The sequence below is a fragment of the Pteropus medius genome, unplaced genomic scaffold (genome assembly GCF_902729225.1).
Source record: "Pteropus medius unplaced genomic scaffold, Ma_sr-lr_union100, whole genome shotgun sequence".
NCBI classification, from domain to species: Eukaryota; Metazoa; Chordata; class Mammalia; order Chiroptera; family Pteropodidae; genus Pteropus; species Pteropus medius.
In genome coordinates this window covers 1668862-1685937 of record NW_024341894.1, presented here as the reverse complement: position 1 = coordinate 1685937, position 17076 = coordinate 1668862, and the positions used below count along the sequence as shown (strand labels likewise).

The 17076-nt window shown below is 35.2% G+C and overlaps 1 protein-coding gene across 8 annotated transcripts in view; it reads left to right on the top strand.

Annotated features, from left to right (window-relative positions):
* Positions 1-17076, top strand: part of INVS (inversin) — a 127940-nt gene that overhangs the window by 43596 nt on the left and 67268 nt on the right. For all 8 annotated transcript variants that reach the window (XM_039855775.1, XM_039855766.1, XM_039855792.1 and 5 more), the window contains 2 exons: positions 12348-12521; positions 15863-16030. In XM_039855775.1, coding sequence (XP_039711709.1) covers positions 12348-12521; positions 15863-16030 — 342 coding nt within the window. The remainder of the gene's footprint in view (positions 1-12347; positions 12522-15862; positions 16031-17076) is intronic.

Here is a 17076-nt window from a genome sequence, read left to right as displayed (position 1 = left end):
TCATTTTTGTATTTTTTATGCACTTACTACCCCCTCCTTCCTTGTACTGTATATTGTATTGTATATGAGTGTATAACTGTATTTTAATTATTTTTGTAGAGCTTCCAAAACCTGTTGCATAGTGTCTGATTCAGAGTAATTAATTACACAGTAAATAACTAGTAAATGTTGAATGAATGATTAAGTCAGTACTTCTCAACCTTGATACCATTTTCAAATCACCTGCAGAACATTTAGAAAATATTAATTCCAAAGTCTAGAATAACTCCGAAGATTAAAATAAAAGCTTTGAATAGTATGCCTCAGAAATTCTGATTTCATTGCCCTGAGATGGAACAGGCATTCTTTTTGGGAGTGGTTTGTTGTAGTGGTTTTTCTTGTTATTGTGTTAAGCTCTTCAGTGTTGAAATCTCTGACATTAGGTTCTTTGTATAAATAATGAGTCTCAAATGTGGACTCCTGGACCTAACAGCACCAGCATCTCCCAGAAACATTTTGGAGATGTAAATTCTTGGGCCCCTACACCGGAGCTAGTGAATGAAAAACACTGAGGGAAGGCCTCAGCAATCTGAGGCATGCTAGAGTTTGAGAACTGATTTAAGATAAATGTTTTCCTATAAATAAAATATCAACTATGAGAATCAGAATACATTTTGTAATCATCCCAAAAGATTATAACAATTTAAATGACCATTATAAATAAATGAGAATACATTGCAAGCACAATGGAATTGTACTTGTGGAAATAAGCATTGTAGTGTTTTATAGCTGTTTAAAGTATTTTACTTTTCGTACGAAATGCTCTCCATAATAATTTTCATAATAATCTAAATAAAATAGGCTGTATTAGGCAGGAAAAGCATATGAAAAGTCTGGCATTGGATATGGAAGCTTCAGAGTCAAGGACACCTTTCCATAGTTTCTTAAATAAAAGTCTATCTACTTTTTTTGGACAGTAACATTTTCTCTTTCTATTGTGTCATTTGACTATGTGCCACTTGATAGCTTTGTCTATTCCTATGGAAACCAAGTTAGTGGATAGAGCCAGGGCTTGGAGGAAGCATTGGGGAGAAATATTAGAAGAGTTCAGCCACGAAGCAGCTAAAGATGTTGCCTTTCCTTCAGACAAATCCCGTTTGAGAGCCAAAATCTGTTTTAAGCCAGAGAGATGTTCTTGGCTGATGTATTGTCTAGCTGCTCTGCCAGATGGATGAACATCTTAAACTTGGAAAATAACAAATAAAGCTCCTTTTCTGTCTTTGAAGTGCCATTCTTAGCCTTCCCTTAGAGAACTGTCAAATAGCTAAAAATAAATAAATAAATAATAAAATTTAGACATAAAGTTTTTAAAGATTAGCTTAAGATGGCAGGTTAGTAATGTGATTACCATCATAGTTCTTGAGTAATTAGAAAATTTAGATGTAAGCCCAGAGATTTAGGCTTGACAATCAGAAATTTAAGGAAAAGGGGAGAATGTCTGTGACAGGGAAAAGCAATGCAGATACAATATCATTTATCGAGTTCAGTGAGTTCAGTGTCATTTAAAAACTTGTTTTTTGTAACTCTTTGCTTTCCTATAAAGATTTCTGTTAAATAAAAGACCAAGAAACCAGAGTACAACCAGACAACAAAATGATCCAAGCAGATAAGAATAATGAGGAAAGGCCCTTCTCCTTTCTAATTCATTTATACTCTGTATTTGATATGGTAATGGTATCTCATGGTCTAGGTAAAAGAACAATAATACTAGATTGCATTGTACTGAGCTATTTTTGTGTATATTTAAATTATATTACAGTTAGTATGTAGAGGATCATTTTTCCAGTTTTATGCACTTTCATTTATCCCAGAAATTGCTGTCTTTAGATAAAACGGTTGAAGCAACTATTAATATAGATGACTCATAACTCTGTATCTTGAATCTAACTATCTCTCCAAATCTTTAGATCCATATATATACTTTTTTTGCTAGACATCTTTATATAGATTTCCCTCACATGCCCCAAACTCCACATGTTAAAAAAACAGAACTCATAAATCTTTATCCCCATTCCTGTTTTTCCTTCCATCTTTTCAATTGTTGGCAGCATTCTCCATCTTGTACTCGTTCAGGAGTTCTCTTATATATTTCACTGTCTCCTTATTTCCATTTAACTCTCAACATTTCTAGTCTGGATTATTGTAGTAACCCCCTAACTAGTCACTCTAAAGATTCATTCTGCTTAAACCAATGCTTCATACCGCCCCCAGATACCTTCTAAAAACATAAGTCCACTTGTCATTTCCTTCTTAAGCTCTTCATTGGCTCCCCATTACCCATACAATAAATTTTAGACTCTATACCATGCTCTTTTAGACTCTTCATTTTCTAGCCTCTCTAATCATGTTTTTTACTTCCTCTTACACAGCATTTCATAATATAATAATATAGAATTATTTTCAGAGTCTGAGAAGTTAGTCTTAGTGTTTCCTGGATGCTGACAATAAACGTGAGACAAATGAGTTTACTACTCATAGAATAATAAAAAGTGTCAGTGCCTGTATGTTTGCATTGATTTCCCTTGTCCCCAAGAACCGTGGAGGAGTTGCAGAAGTCCCAAATGGATACTGCACACACAGTGGGTCTCCATCACAGCTGAGGAACATTGAATTTCCAGAATCGACTGCTTTGATAGTAAGCAGTAAGTAAGCCCACAGGAAAACATGACCTCATCCCTCAAATCTGTTGGTGCAAACACAACCTTGAGAAGTTGCCTAGGTAGAGCAGTCAAGACTTTGCACTCTTGGCATAAGAACACGTGGGGATGACCAGGACTCATGGTAAATTGCCTCTTCCAACAATCTGTCCCTTAGCCTTACATTTTCTTGACATGAGCATGCCATTCCATCAGCTACTCTGATTAATCTGACCAATAGAGGCCAGGAGCAAATCTGTTGAATATGTCTCATGCATTTAATTAATAGGACTCCAAGCAGCAGGACGAGAACAACCTGCAGTATTGACTTCACCTATGCCCCTTAGTATCCTAGACTAAATCAACTGTGAATAAGCACCAAAGGAAACAGTATGTCTTATTTTCTACAACCAGTATATACTCTAAGGCTAGTCTGTTATCTATAATGACTCAATGCAAGTAAGACTGACTGGCTTGCTGATCTTTCCTGTCATTGCCACTGATTACAGGAGACATTAAATGGACCAAAAAGCAAACTAAACCCAGTGAAGGAGTATTTCATGGCCCACTCTCCACCATATACAAACATATAACCTGAAGAGGCACAAGTCACTTTAGTTCAGGATTAGCTGTTAAACTTGTATCATTATTACACTGATTTGGCTAAGCCACGGGCAGTAACACCAAGTAGCTACAGCTTCAGTAGTCTTACATAGCATAACCCAAGGTTCCTCACACATCGGAAGGAGCATATTGATCTGTATCCATCAGATTACAATAAGGTTGTGCCAGTGTCTGTGTTTCAACATGTACAAGGGGTCCACATTCAAGAGTTGCCATTAATTTTTCTGTTTCATAGCATGTGAATGGGAATGACAGATACAGAAGCAAATCAGATCGCTAGCCTCAGCTGCTGTTTGATTCAAGCAGCAAACAAAATCTTTCTTTTATTTAACCCCAGGATGCAGTACTGGCTCCAGAGGACAAAGAGAGCATTAATTGTCATTTCCCTCCTTCTACTTTCCATTGTTTAAGGGTACCCTTCTCAGATACTGAAGTCGTTGCTTTCTCTCTTTAACCATAAAATCATTGTGTCCCATAGTTATAACTCTTCACCTTTTCTCCAGTCATCCCCTAATTGCACCCATAGTCCTTCATCAGGAATGGTAGGTGCATATGGGACAAATTTACAGAGACCTTTTATATCCCTTACCTTAGCCCATATGAACATTATGGGAGGACTTGGTGAGCAGTATACTCAATCAAGTGCTCATTATGGATGTTAATGATCTAGGACTATGTCATTTGAAAAAAACATATCCAGATGACTGAACCATAGTTAAATTTGACTCTCTAAGCCACCTTTTGGCCAGGCTATCATCCACGGGGTATACCAACCAGGCCAACTGAGATTGCTCTTAAGGAAAAGAAAGAAATATCATAACCAGGAATGAGCAGGGCAGAATTTTCAAAATAGGTATATATAATCCCCCATCCTTTTGTCCTGATTATTTCCCAGGAGGCTGCCAAGAGCAGATGAGCTCTTTCTGGGGATGCCACAACCAGTAACCAAGCTGCCTCACTTAGATGTGTGGACCAGGAGGAGGTAACTGAGATAGAGTCAGAAATCTTCTTGAGTTTATTTTCAAGGAAGCCATGCCAGCTCTTGACAATTTTGTTGCCTGAACATGGTAGGGAGCATAGAAGAACATCCATCAAATACTTTAGCTATGGGCTCATTGTCAGATAGTCTTTATGACAAAGGCACACCATAGTCAGACTATGATAGTCAGAAAGTATGAAACCTAAAAACATGAAACAGTTTCATTTCAAGGGCTTCAGTGATGTGGGTGGTTAGGGTAATCAGGGTGGAACAGCAACAGTGTAACCTGAAAATTTTCTGCAATGAGGTGGGCCTCATTGCACAAGGTGGCCCTGAGAGGCAGTCCCCGATCAGAAGTCTCTGCCGGGAACAGGCAGGCGCAGTGCCCTGTGTAATGATGTGGCCTACTTCAGTGCAGAAAAACTAAGCCAACTTAGAAGAATTCACAAATCTGGTATGTAAGTTTGGTATCTAAATATATATTTAAGGGTCGGCTTTAGCTCAAGCGGTTACTTCACCATGGCAGACGACTAAATATATATTTAAATCATTATATTATTTTTAAATTAAATATTAACTTATATTTTAATTAAAGCTTGTTTTATTTTAAATAATGTAGAATAAAATTATATTCTATATTAAATTTATAAATTCGATAAACAATATCTTTATTGTATTAAGTATATTTGCTATTTTCTGAAATAAAAATTATATTTAATAGTAAACTTTATATTAATTTATATTAAAAACACATACCTTTTACTTTGTGTCAAGTCTATGGTGATGGATTCATTGTCATGTTCGGTGCAGTCATAGATCCAGGTGGCAAACGGCCAGTGACCTGGGCAATGTAGGCTTATTCAGCGATCTTATTCCAGTCAGTCTTATCAAAGAATAGACCCCTCTTGTGGGCATCTACACGAGTAATCCAGACTGTTTGATTTGCAGCTATAATTTGTTTCCACTGTTTTTGTCTCTGAAGAGAGGTGTTCTTAATCTACCAGCTGTAGTCTTTCAAGTGGCAGACCAGAAGACTGGAGCATTTGTAACAGCCCAGGAGTTAGTAAAAACAGGCCCCATCCTAAGGAGTAGTGTCTAAGGTGAGGATGACGGCTTTCATTTCAGCCCACTGGGCTGACTCGCCCTTACTGCAAGCATTCTTCCAGAGTTGCCACAGAGGTTGGACTGCCTCCCAGTTTATGTTGGACTGCCTCCCAATGGACACCTTTAGATTTTAACTTGGCCAGATCATCAGCAAACTAGGCCAAGCCATTCAGAGGAACTTCTGTACATCAAAGGCACCATTAAGCCAGCAGCTATGCTTCAGACAGTGGCCACCTCTACACCCCATACTTTGTCCTTATTGCCAGACAAGTCAGACAAGTCAGGCTGCAGTGGGGATCAGATACATAGTGCAGTTGGCTCTGTACTAGGCTTTGCATTCGCTTTCACTTTTGAGCAACTGCTCACATGTCTCAACCAAGTGCACTTCTAATATTTTCAGTCCGCCCAAAGTTCTGTATCAAAGAGCAAGATCTTTATCAATTACTCTCACCATTTGTTTCCACTTTGGAGATTCCTGGGCTCAGCAGCCATCACCTCATTGTTATCATCTCTTCAGCTTGCTGCCCCATTGTCATGCTAACATCCCTTCCTCTGCCTGCCCAGAGACATCATTAGAGCTCCTCGTTTTAATCCTACACCTCACCATTCACACTCATTAATAGATAGGACAGTGGGGTCCCTTCCCTCCCCAACCTTGCCCACCACTCAGACATGATCTCAGGGAGTCTCCTCTCTGAACCTGACCTTCAGAGCCCATATCTTTCCTCTTCAAGAAAACTATATCTCTGTCAGCATCCTACCTTCATGACCTATACTGACAGGTCTTGAATTTAATTTTACCCTACTTTTTTTCTTTTGTATATATTAACTTACTACAAGGTAATAAATTTGCCCTGAGTACTGGTAGAAGACACAAAACTACCTCCAGAGACCAAGGGGAAAAAAAAGCTTTATTATTATTTCCTAATAGCACAGTAAGTGGCACAGGCACTTTCATGTTTACATCAGATTCCCTTACCTCCAAGAACCATGGGGGACAATGCCCAGGACCCAGATGGACACTGAGCACACAGTGGATTTACATTTGAGGAATGCTGAATTTTAGGACTCTTAGTATGCAATAGGCAAGCCTGCTCTTTGTCTAATGTACAGGAGGGCAATATTACCTTATTCCTTAAGATTGCTCGCTGCAAACTCAACTATGAAAAAATGGTCCAGGTAAAGAGGAGTCAAGGCTTTGCATTGGTATGCCCTGTAAGTACATGCAGGGCCACACAGGGCCGTGGCAGATTGCCTCTCCCAATACTATTGTGGTATTTCCTAGGCTCATTTGTGTCTGCAGCCATTACAGAAAAGTTTGATATAATTAGATTACTGACATTTGTGACATATACTTCCTAAGGGTAGTGATTCTTTTAAAAAATTAATATGGTAAATGCCTTGAGAGTTTATAAATATGTAATTATATAGATATCATTAGAATTAATAACAAATCATGTTTCTATTATTTCTTTTTCTGTTTTAAGCGATATCTTTTGGTACCTAATATGATTGGGATTCAGAATGAAATATGGCAGAGTGCCTCCCTTTCATATGTGCTCTTATATATAGTCATAATATTTCCATGAGAAAGATATACACATATCTATAAGTGAACAAAAACATGTAGTGAACATTTGTATATATAACAAACAATTGTTTTCTCCTCAACTACAATGAGAATAAATACAAGTGCTGACAACAGAGAGAGAACAAAAATGCAAAGATATTAATCAGAAAATATGTATATCCCAAAATATTGGTTTGGGGTATATATGTGTTCTCTTTGGTGTTCCAGTGGGGAAAGGGGCTGCTCTAGGCAGAGTTGACTAAGTCTTGAGCATTGGAGTCTGTTAAAGTAATTGTTTCAACTGAAGAAGAAGCAGATAGCAAAGGCTCCTAGGAGCCAGTTATGGAAACTATGGTAGCCATTTTGGGAAAAACATAGCAGTGGGAATCCAGAGTGTTTTGAGGATCAGCTCCCAGTTGTCTGGAAGTTAATGATTAAGGCATTTACCAGGAACAGGCAACAGTTCTGTAGAATATGATTTCGGATATGTCTGGTTCAGAGATATACTCCCTGTTTTTCTACTGAGTGAAAAGTGGTCGTATTCATACTAAAAATAATGAATTCTAAATGTCAAGAAAATACTTAGAATTTGGGGTTATTCTTTACCTTAATATGAGGCCATAGCTTTAGAAGAAACTGTTTGTCTAAAGAAATAGCAGGAGCAGGACAGAGATCAAGCGTCAGGACCAGGAAGCAACCCTCTTGCTCAGTGACAATAACTGATATCCCTCATCTCCCTAGACATAGGGCTGCAAAAGATCACTATAAGAACCTATTCATCTTGTAATAGACTAGGAGCTCTGTGTTAGCAGCTATAAAGGCGAGCAAAGAGAAAAAAAGAAAAATAACAGCAAACAATCTTCTCTTTAAAATAAGCATGCAAACAGAAATTCCAGAATACACAAAGAAATCTAATGCTTAAAAAGCTAACATCACTATTCAGATCATGAATTCAGTACTAGTGGAAGAACATAAACAAGGCAAAAAGACAATCCACACAGAGACGATATCTGCAAAATCAACCAAGAATTAGTTTCTGGAATATGTAAATGACTCTTACAGATAAGTAAGAAAAGACAAATAACTAAGATGGGAAATGAGTAAACAATACAAAAAAGTTATTCACAGAACGAAGAAATAAATAACCAACAAATATATAAAAACATTCCACTTCAATCAGGGAAATGAAAATTAAATCCACGGTAAAACACAATTGTATACCCATTTTATTGGCAAAGTTAGCAGGTCTGACAAAACCAAGTGTGACAAGGGTGTGGAGAAATAAGAATTCTCATACATTACTGGTGGAAATGTGAATCAGAGTAGCTACTTTATTGAACAACTTCAGGCCAACAATTGAGCAAGTTTGAGACATTCTTGCACATGTACCAGGGAGATATGTATAAGAAAATTTATCACAGTATTGTTTATAGTAGTAAAAAATGAGAAACATGCTAAATATTCCTCTAGAGAATAAGTACAATATATTATTTTCATATGACAGAATACTTTCTCTAGTGAAAATGTATGAACCAAAGCAATTTGGATAAATCTTAAAAAAAACATTTAATTGAGTAAAAAGTGACAAGTGACTCATACAGTACCATGTATACAAAGATTAGAAATATGTAAAACAATACTGTGTAGCTTATGGATACATATATTTATAAGAAAGAAAATTATTAAAACATTCATTGGAATAATAAACACAAATTCGGGATATGGTCTCTTAAGAAGGAGAGAAGTTAATGGAATTGGGGAAGGGCAAAAAGGGAACATTAACCAAATCTGTTATGTTTTATTTCTTTAAAAATGAGAAACCTAAAGCAAAATATCAAAGTATTTCACTCAAAACTTTCATGTTATTGTTATTAAGATTTAATGACTTTGTGTTATTTCTAAAAAAGGAATTTATCTTAGAGGACTGAACAAACAAAAATACTATATAAGGTTAAAAGTATCATTTTGGGTTGATTTGCTTCCCAGATTCATTTCAAGTTCTAGTCTCCAGGTCAGAGAACTTTTCCATTCTCTTTTATCCTCTTAGATATTGTACTCCTTTCATGCATTTGGAGAACATCCAAATGTTATAATCATTTACAAAAGAAACTCTTTGTGTTAATAATTACAAGAATATTCAGATGAGGATTATGACTCCCTAACAAAAACAAAACAAAACATTCAGTGTTTTAGAGACATTGGGAAATTTTTTCACATTTGAGTGGCATAATAGACCTGATCGTATCAGTTAATGTCCTTTCAGTGACTAAATCAGGACTTTTCTGTAACTTCAGCTCCCTCACTTCTGCTCACTTACCATCAGTTTTCTTAAGAATATACACCCTTGATCTGTTATATATTTTACTCTTATACTGTTTTCTACCTCGCCAGAAATTATAAAAGCAGATCCTAAAACAGTCTACACCTCAGGATCAGTTTCTGTGTGGCCCTAAGAGATGATACTGAATGATTACTTCCAAATTCTCCCCAAAGTATTTGCGTTACAATAATTAACGAGAAAACTTAAGAAGTCCTAATTTCAGGCAATAGTGAGGGAATGTTTAGACATTTTGTTTGTTTACTTTTGTATTGAGGAGGCTTTACAGGAAGCAAAGTAGTTTGTAATATGGATCCCCAGAGTTATACAACCCTCAGAAAGTTACCAAATTGGCTTGCTGCTTCTAACTAATATCTTCTCCTTTTGCACTGACACTAGAAATATTCTCCTGATTTTAGCTGTAAGAGTTCTCTATCCCCTCTGCTCATTCCTAGAATTGAGTTTGCATACACTGGGCATTTAATAAGTGCTTATTCATGAGATCAAGGAGATTATGTTGTTTCTAGTTCCAGCATTCTGATGTTTCTCTGTCCTTTAGAATATGGATTATGTTGTTTCTAGTTCCAGCATTCTGATGTTTCTCTGTCCTTTAGAATAGGGGAAGCTGGCCTGATCATATACCAGCTAAATTCCTATTAGGTGTGCCCTAGTTGATTCTATATCATCATTATTTGTAGATAGAGTATAGACATCTTTTTCAATGTAAAAAAAAAAAAATCAAAGACTATTGTTTATAACATTCCACCTATTTTTTTTACTTTTACCTATCCCTAACCTTGATTCTTTCCTTAATGACTAGCTGAACTATATATACTAAGTGTAGTAAATCTTTCTATCTGCATGCTCTCTATCATGGGCCACTCATGAACATCTATGTTTTCTTGCCTCCGCCCTACTGGAAAACTGTTCCTAATAAAACCAGCAGACATTTGCTGAACATTTGCTTTGCGCACTTTTCTAAGTACTTTACCAATATTATCTCGATCACTTCATATGCACAGTAATCTGAGGTACTGTTATTTCTAGTTTACAGATGAGGCAATAGAGGCATATGAAGATACTTTATTTATTCTGTAAAAATTCTCCACGACACTTCTGTGAGGAGCAAAGACAAAATCTGTGTCAAAAACTTTGTAATAAGTGAAGTGCAAACATTTTACTGTTGGCTGCTTCAGAACAAGGCTCGTTGAATGTTTGTTGAATGAACAAGTAAATAAATTATCACTGAGGTGTACCGTGTTTTATTTAGGTAGAATCCTCAGAATAATGTAAAATGTAAATACACCCAGCACTCTGTAACTCAGTAGTCTCCCGCCCTCCACCAGCATGTTCTAGTTTCCTTTTCCTTCCCTTTTCCTCTAAATTTCAGAATCAAAATGATTGTCTGGTTTAATATCTTTAAAAGGTCATGATGAATTATTCTGTAATATTTGAAACGTTATGCTCAGAAAGGTCAAACTTTATATTTTTTAGTATGAAGTACCACATAGATTTGTTTTTCCTGGGTACTCTCTTTTTTCAAAGAAAAGATAACAAGAGATTTAGAGCAGGGTGCCCTCTTGAGGAAATTTTAGCACTTTCTGTCTCAAAAGCTGACACTAGGTGAAATTAGAAGTCCAGATAAATGATGTCCACTGTGAATGAAGCCCAGATACATAAAACATTAAAAAATAAGAGTAACAAAATAGCAGATATCTGCGAATTAAGATTCTTAACTGTTATGATCTAATGTGGTAACTGTTAATAAGAATTTTTAAATAGAAACAAAACCTCTAGAATATATTTCATTTCTTCTTATTTACTCAGTCTTTCAAGTAATATTTATTAAGCACCTCTTTTGTGCCAGGAACTATGCCAAGCACAGTGGTCACTAAAACATAGTCTCTGCTTTCATGTAGCTTACAACTTGTGAGAGAGATCACAGTGAAGGGAAAAAAAAACAAATATATATGTAAGTACAAACTAAGAAAAGTAAAATGAATGCTATAATGGTGCTAGAATAAAGAGCAAAATAAATTCTGCTTAGGATAGTCAAGGACAAGCCTCTGAGAAGAAATAACTAAGCTGATTCAGTTTGGTTTCTGTCCATTTCATATCTGCCCATCTAATATAGATAGTCTTCTAGACTCCTTTTCTAGACTTGTTCTTTCTTATCTCTGCCCTAACCCTTGAATTGAGTCCTGTCTGTGCCCCTGTGGGCTGCAGTCAATTCTCATTCATCCTTCTCTACCTCATTGCTGTTCTAGCTAGTCCCCTTTACCTTTGAGCCTCATAGTCCTCACAGTAGGGGGAGGGGCTGCTTAAATAACAAATGTCTTTGTTACTAATTCTGATAGCCCCGTCATAGTAGCACATCAATGCATTATAATGCCAAAAGGCCATATTTCCAACAAAGTTAAGGGATGGAGAGGATCTCAGAAGATGAAAAGAACAGATAACCCTGCTCACTATGGTTTGAATGGGGAGAGAAAATAGGCATGAAATAGGCAGAAAACTTGATCATGCAATACAGTTTGGTTATGTTGACTTTGAAATATCTGTTGTCTCAAGCATATTGACGGCTTATTTTACAAAGTTATTATGTTTTGAATATAAATAGTGTGTGCTATGTTGGTCAAAATGTGCTAAAACTAATATGCTTATTGCTGCTACTTGAAAGCAATCTGGAGAATATACCAAAAACCATAAAACTCCTTTGACCCAGTAAATTGGTTCCTGATATTTTACTCTAATGAAAAAATTAAAAAGACTATGTGAAAAAAGATGTACATTGTAGCATTTTCTATAAAGAAAATATTAAAAACAATATTAGAATGATTAAATAAAATATATTGCTTTAACAATGAAATATTGATTAGCTACCATGTAAACTATATGCATATAGAAATTGGTTAGAAGGAAATATGAAAAAAATGATGAGTAGTAGAATTGTAAGTATTTTTCCTTTTATTAATTTATCTGAATTTTATTACTCTAGCAGAATAATTAAGACATTTTAAAATTTTTAAAAAAGTGGCTCCAAACTAAATTTCTTCTTACCATCTCTTGTTTTTTTAGGGAAATTATCGTTTCATGAAACTCTTGCTAACACGTAGAGCAAATTGGATGCAAAAGGATCTAGAAGAGATGACTCCTTTGCACTTGACCACTCGGCACAAGAGCCCTAAGTGTTTGGCGCTTCTGCTGAAGTTTATGGCACCAGGAGAAGTGGATACACAGGATAAAAACAAGGTAGCGGACTGCCAAAATTAAAGACAAATAAGAGCAAAAAGCAATTGCTTCCTTTTATGCTGTGAAACCTCAAGCAAGAAGTCCTAAATTATCACCCATATACATGGTAGAACAATTCCAAGTTGCCATACTCCAGTAAAATATTTCACTTAAATTCTGTCATTTAATCCTTCTAGCAACCATATTTGGTAGATAATATCATCTACTTTTTTACAGATGGGGAAACTAAAACTCAGGAAGATTAAAATCCTGTCCAAGATCCCATTGGCTGAACTAGCATTCAACCCAGACCTGTCTAACCAAACCCATTATTTGACAGTGAGTCGTGATAGTGACCGTGGTGGTTAGGTCTATGGTGGCCAGTGCCCGAGACAGTGCACTGAGTGCATAGTTGTTGAATGGCCTGGGCTTTAGCATCACACTTCTTGGGTTTCAACAAGTAAGTTGCCACTTACTTGTTCTGTGTCCTTGGACAAATTACTCTACTCCTTTATTCTTCAATTTTCTCATATGTTTAAAGAAGATAATAGGTGTTGAAGAGAAAATGTTTTTATATATATATAATGTTTAGCAAATAATATATTGCAGAGTATGCTCTCAACAACTATTAGCTATAAAATAATTATTATTAGTTTCATTTCAGTTCTAATATCACTTTGGCATTTGTTGCTAAGATCTACTATCTTTCTTACCCTTGAATTTTAATATATTATACATGTTGGTCATTGCTTTAATTGGCTGTTTATTGCTCTCATTTCTACATAGGGAAAAAAACGTGGTCTTCAGTTAGACAAGTGTAATAATCCTCTTCATTTCCACCAGGCACTTAATTATAGAATCTTGCTAACTCTAACACTCCCATGTAATTAAAACTCTTATGATTAAATCTACTGGGTGTATATTCAATAATCCTCTCATAGTGTTTTTTATGTAGTTTTCAGATTTTGTTTAGTAGTCACTCACATAACCCAGAGTTTTATAATCAACTTTATTTTACAGCTTTTATAAACTAAAATATTCCTAACTCAGCATTTCTAGTGCTAATATTTTACTGAAAAGAGCACTTTGATAAATCCACAAATACCTGTTAATCATATAAGAAGCTACAAATGTCTTTGGGCTTTATAATGTCTTTCCCAAATATTCTAGAAACTTTCTGCTGTCTTCCAGCATCTGTATATTCTTCCATATTGAACAGAGATGGGAGGTTATTCAGTCAGACAAATGAAAAATGGTCTACACAGTCCAGGCAGACACAGAGAAGAGAGCAAAATAAAAGCCTGAGCAGTGTTTCTCAAAATATCCGAGGGAAAGGATCAGTTTGTTTGTCTTTTAATTTCCAGTCTGTCACAGACCAATAATTGTATTACATACATTAAAAATGAACAACAAAAAATGAACAACACAATTAAAAAATGTGTTGTTCACCAAGAACTCGAATAGACATTTCTCCAAAGAAGATATACAAATAGCCAGCAAACACTTGAAAAGATGTTCAACATCACTAATCATTAAAGAAATACAAATTAAAACCACCATGACATGGGACTTCACACCCTTTAGGATGCTATTATCTCACACACGCAAAAAAAATAACAAGTGCTAGTGAGGATATAAAGAAATTTGAAACCTTGTGCAATCCTGGTAGGAATATAAAATGGTGCAGCCATTGTGGAAAACAGTATGGCAGTTCCTCAAAAAATTAAACATAGAATTACCATATGATCCAGTAATTCTTTAAGAACTGAAATCAGAAACTAGGACAGGTATTTGTATATCCATGTTCATATCAACATTATTCACAGTAGCCAAAAAAATGGAAACAACGCAAATGTCCATTGACAGATGGCTAAATAAATAAAATGTAGTATATACCTACAGTAGGATATTATTCAGCCTTAAAAGGAATGAAATTCAGACACTTGCTACAACATGGATGAACTTTGAAGGCATTAAGCTAAGTGAAATAAACACGAAAGGATAAATATTATATGATTCTACTTATGAGATACCTAGCCAAGGGCTAGGAGGAGGTGAGAATTGGGAGTTATTGTTAAATGAGTACGGAGTTTCAGTTTGGGAAGATGAAAAATAGTGAGAATGGATGGTGCTGATGGTTGCACAACAATGCGAATGTACTTAATGCTACTGAACTGTACACTTAAAAACAGCTAAAATAGTAAATTTTATGTGTATTTTATCACAGAAAAAAAGAGAAAATTACTAGAAAAATAAAAAAACAGAGATGTAGAAAATACAACCTCAAACTTTTTACTATTAGACTCAACAGACATAATGTTACATTTCAGTAAAAATATACAGAACAAACATAACATGGGAAAAAAGAATTACAGAAACTGTATATGTTGTATATTGAAAATGTAGTTATAGGCAATTAATTGCTATTATGTCTGTGACTTTTTTCCTGCAGTTATTACTAAATAAAAAGTAATAAGTTAAATGGTGACTCTTCATATTAATGCTTGTAGGTACACATTGAATGAATACCGTGTATGTCAATATTTAAAATTTTTAATGTGGCAAGTGAGTTTGGTTCCTGCTGTTAAATGATCTAATTCTAAATTGGATGGATAACTGCTACTTGAAAGGATAATGTATATCTAAACTATTTCTGTGTGTCTCTTTAATAACTCTACCGGTTTAGGGACAGCAGCCTCACTGAGGTGTGTTGATGAGAAAGCAGAAGCGATTTCAAAGCAATGTCAACAAGTTCAGGATGTTCACTTTTAACTTTTATCTAAAATAAAGCAAATCTGTAAAATGTATCTTTCATCAGTAAGTAGGTCTAACAATTTATCTGGTAAAATTATAGTTATATTTATCCTTTGATATAAGAAACGGATTCCAGGCCTGTGATTTCCTACGCATGGATCTTCTTTTTGATAAATATTAAAATTCAAAACATTCTATCAAATTTTTAAGATACTTGGCATAACATCAAGATCATCACCTATTTTGTTGATAATTATTCATAAATTATTGGGCTGCTTTTCTCTTCTCAGTGTTATCATTTAGTAGTATCCGATGACCTCAATGCCTGTCATGATTAAGAGGGAAGATTCTGGAGTCAGACTACCTGGATTAAAATCTCAATTTGGCTACTTATTACTTTATGTCCTTATCCTCCTTGTGCTCATTTTCCTCATCAATCATATATAAATTCAAGAGTATTTATCTCCCAGAGTTATCATGACAACTACATGAGATAAAACTCATACGACAGTGCCTATTACACAGTAAAAGCTTGGGGAACATTTGTTGTTGCATTATTACTGTTACTGTCGTCGTTGTTGGTCTGAGAATCTATCTCAATTTTGCAGCAAACAGCTCTGCACTGGAGCGCCTACTACAATAACCCCGAGCATGTGAAGCTGCTTATCAAGCATGATTCCAACATTGGGATTCCTGATGTCGAAGGCAAGATCCCACTTCACTGGGCGGCCAACCACAAAGATCCGAGTGCTGTTCACACAGCACGGTGTATTCTGGTAAGTACAGCGGTGCTGTTAGACCTTGATGGCCTTTCCAATTTTTTTTTTTCCTGTGAAATACCTGATATACACAAAACCATATACTGTATATGCCACGCAAGCAAATTATGAAGGAAAAAAATACTACAAATGTGAACCCATCACTCAAGAAATAGAACATTTTAATACCATTCCATGACCACATAGAAGTTTTCTGCATGCCAGTTTCCAAATGCATTCTCTCCCCATGCTCATTCCTGTTCTCCATCAACTACTTTCCTGAATTTCTATTTATCACTCCCTGACTTTGTTGTATACTTGTTTTTATTAAATAGTGAATAAATATAAGTGATTATTTGTAAAATACATGTAAGATATTAAGAATAGGGAAACAACAAATGTACTCATCACTGAGATTAAGTAAAAGTACATTACTGTTAATTACCTTTCAAGTTCCCTGGGTACCTCCCAGTACCATTGGATTCTCTCCTTTCTCAGAGGCAACCACTAGCCTCAATTTTGTGTATATCATTCCACTGATTTTCATTATAGTTTTACCACATATATTCATGTCCCTAAACAATATATTGTTTATTTTTTAATGTTTTTGAATTATATATACATAGAGTCATATTTTATGTATTTTTTTAAACATGATTTTCTTGTTCAACATCATGCTGGTGATTTTATCTATATCGCTTTGTGTAGCTATAACATATTAATTTTTATGGCTACATAGTACCTCATTTTATGAATAAACCACACATTATTCATTTTGTCATTGACAAACATTTGGAACTGTTTCCAGTCTTTTTGCTGTTTATAAACAATGCTGCTTTGAACTTTTTTTTTAGCATATCCATGGGTATATATTTAGCTGGTTAAAGTGTATAGAAATGCAATTGATATTTTTGTCCATTGAATATCCAACCAACTTGCTATACTTTTTTATTGGTTTTGACTATTCATCAGTAGATTTTTTTGAGGTTCTCTGATCACTTCTTCCCAAATTTCTGCTTACATACTATGGTAATTTAATATTTTGTCCTATTTTTGTGCAATAT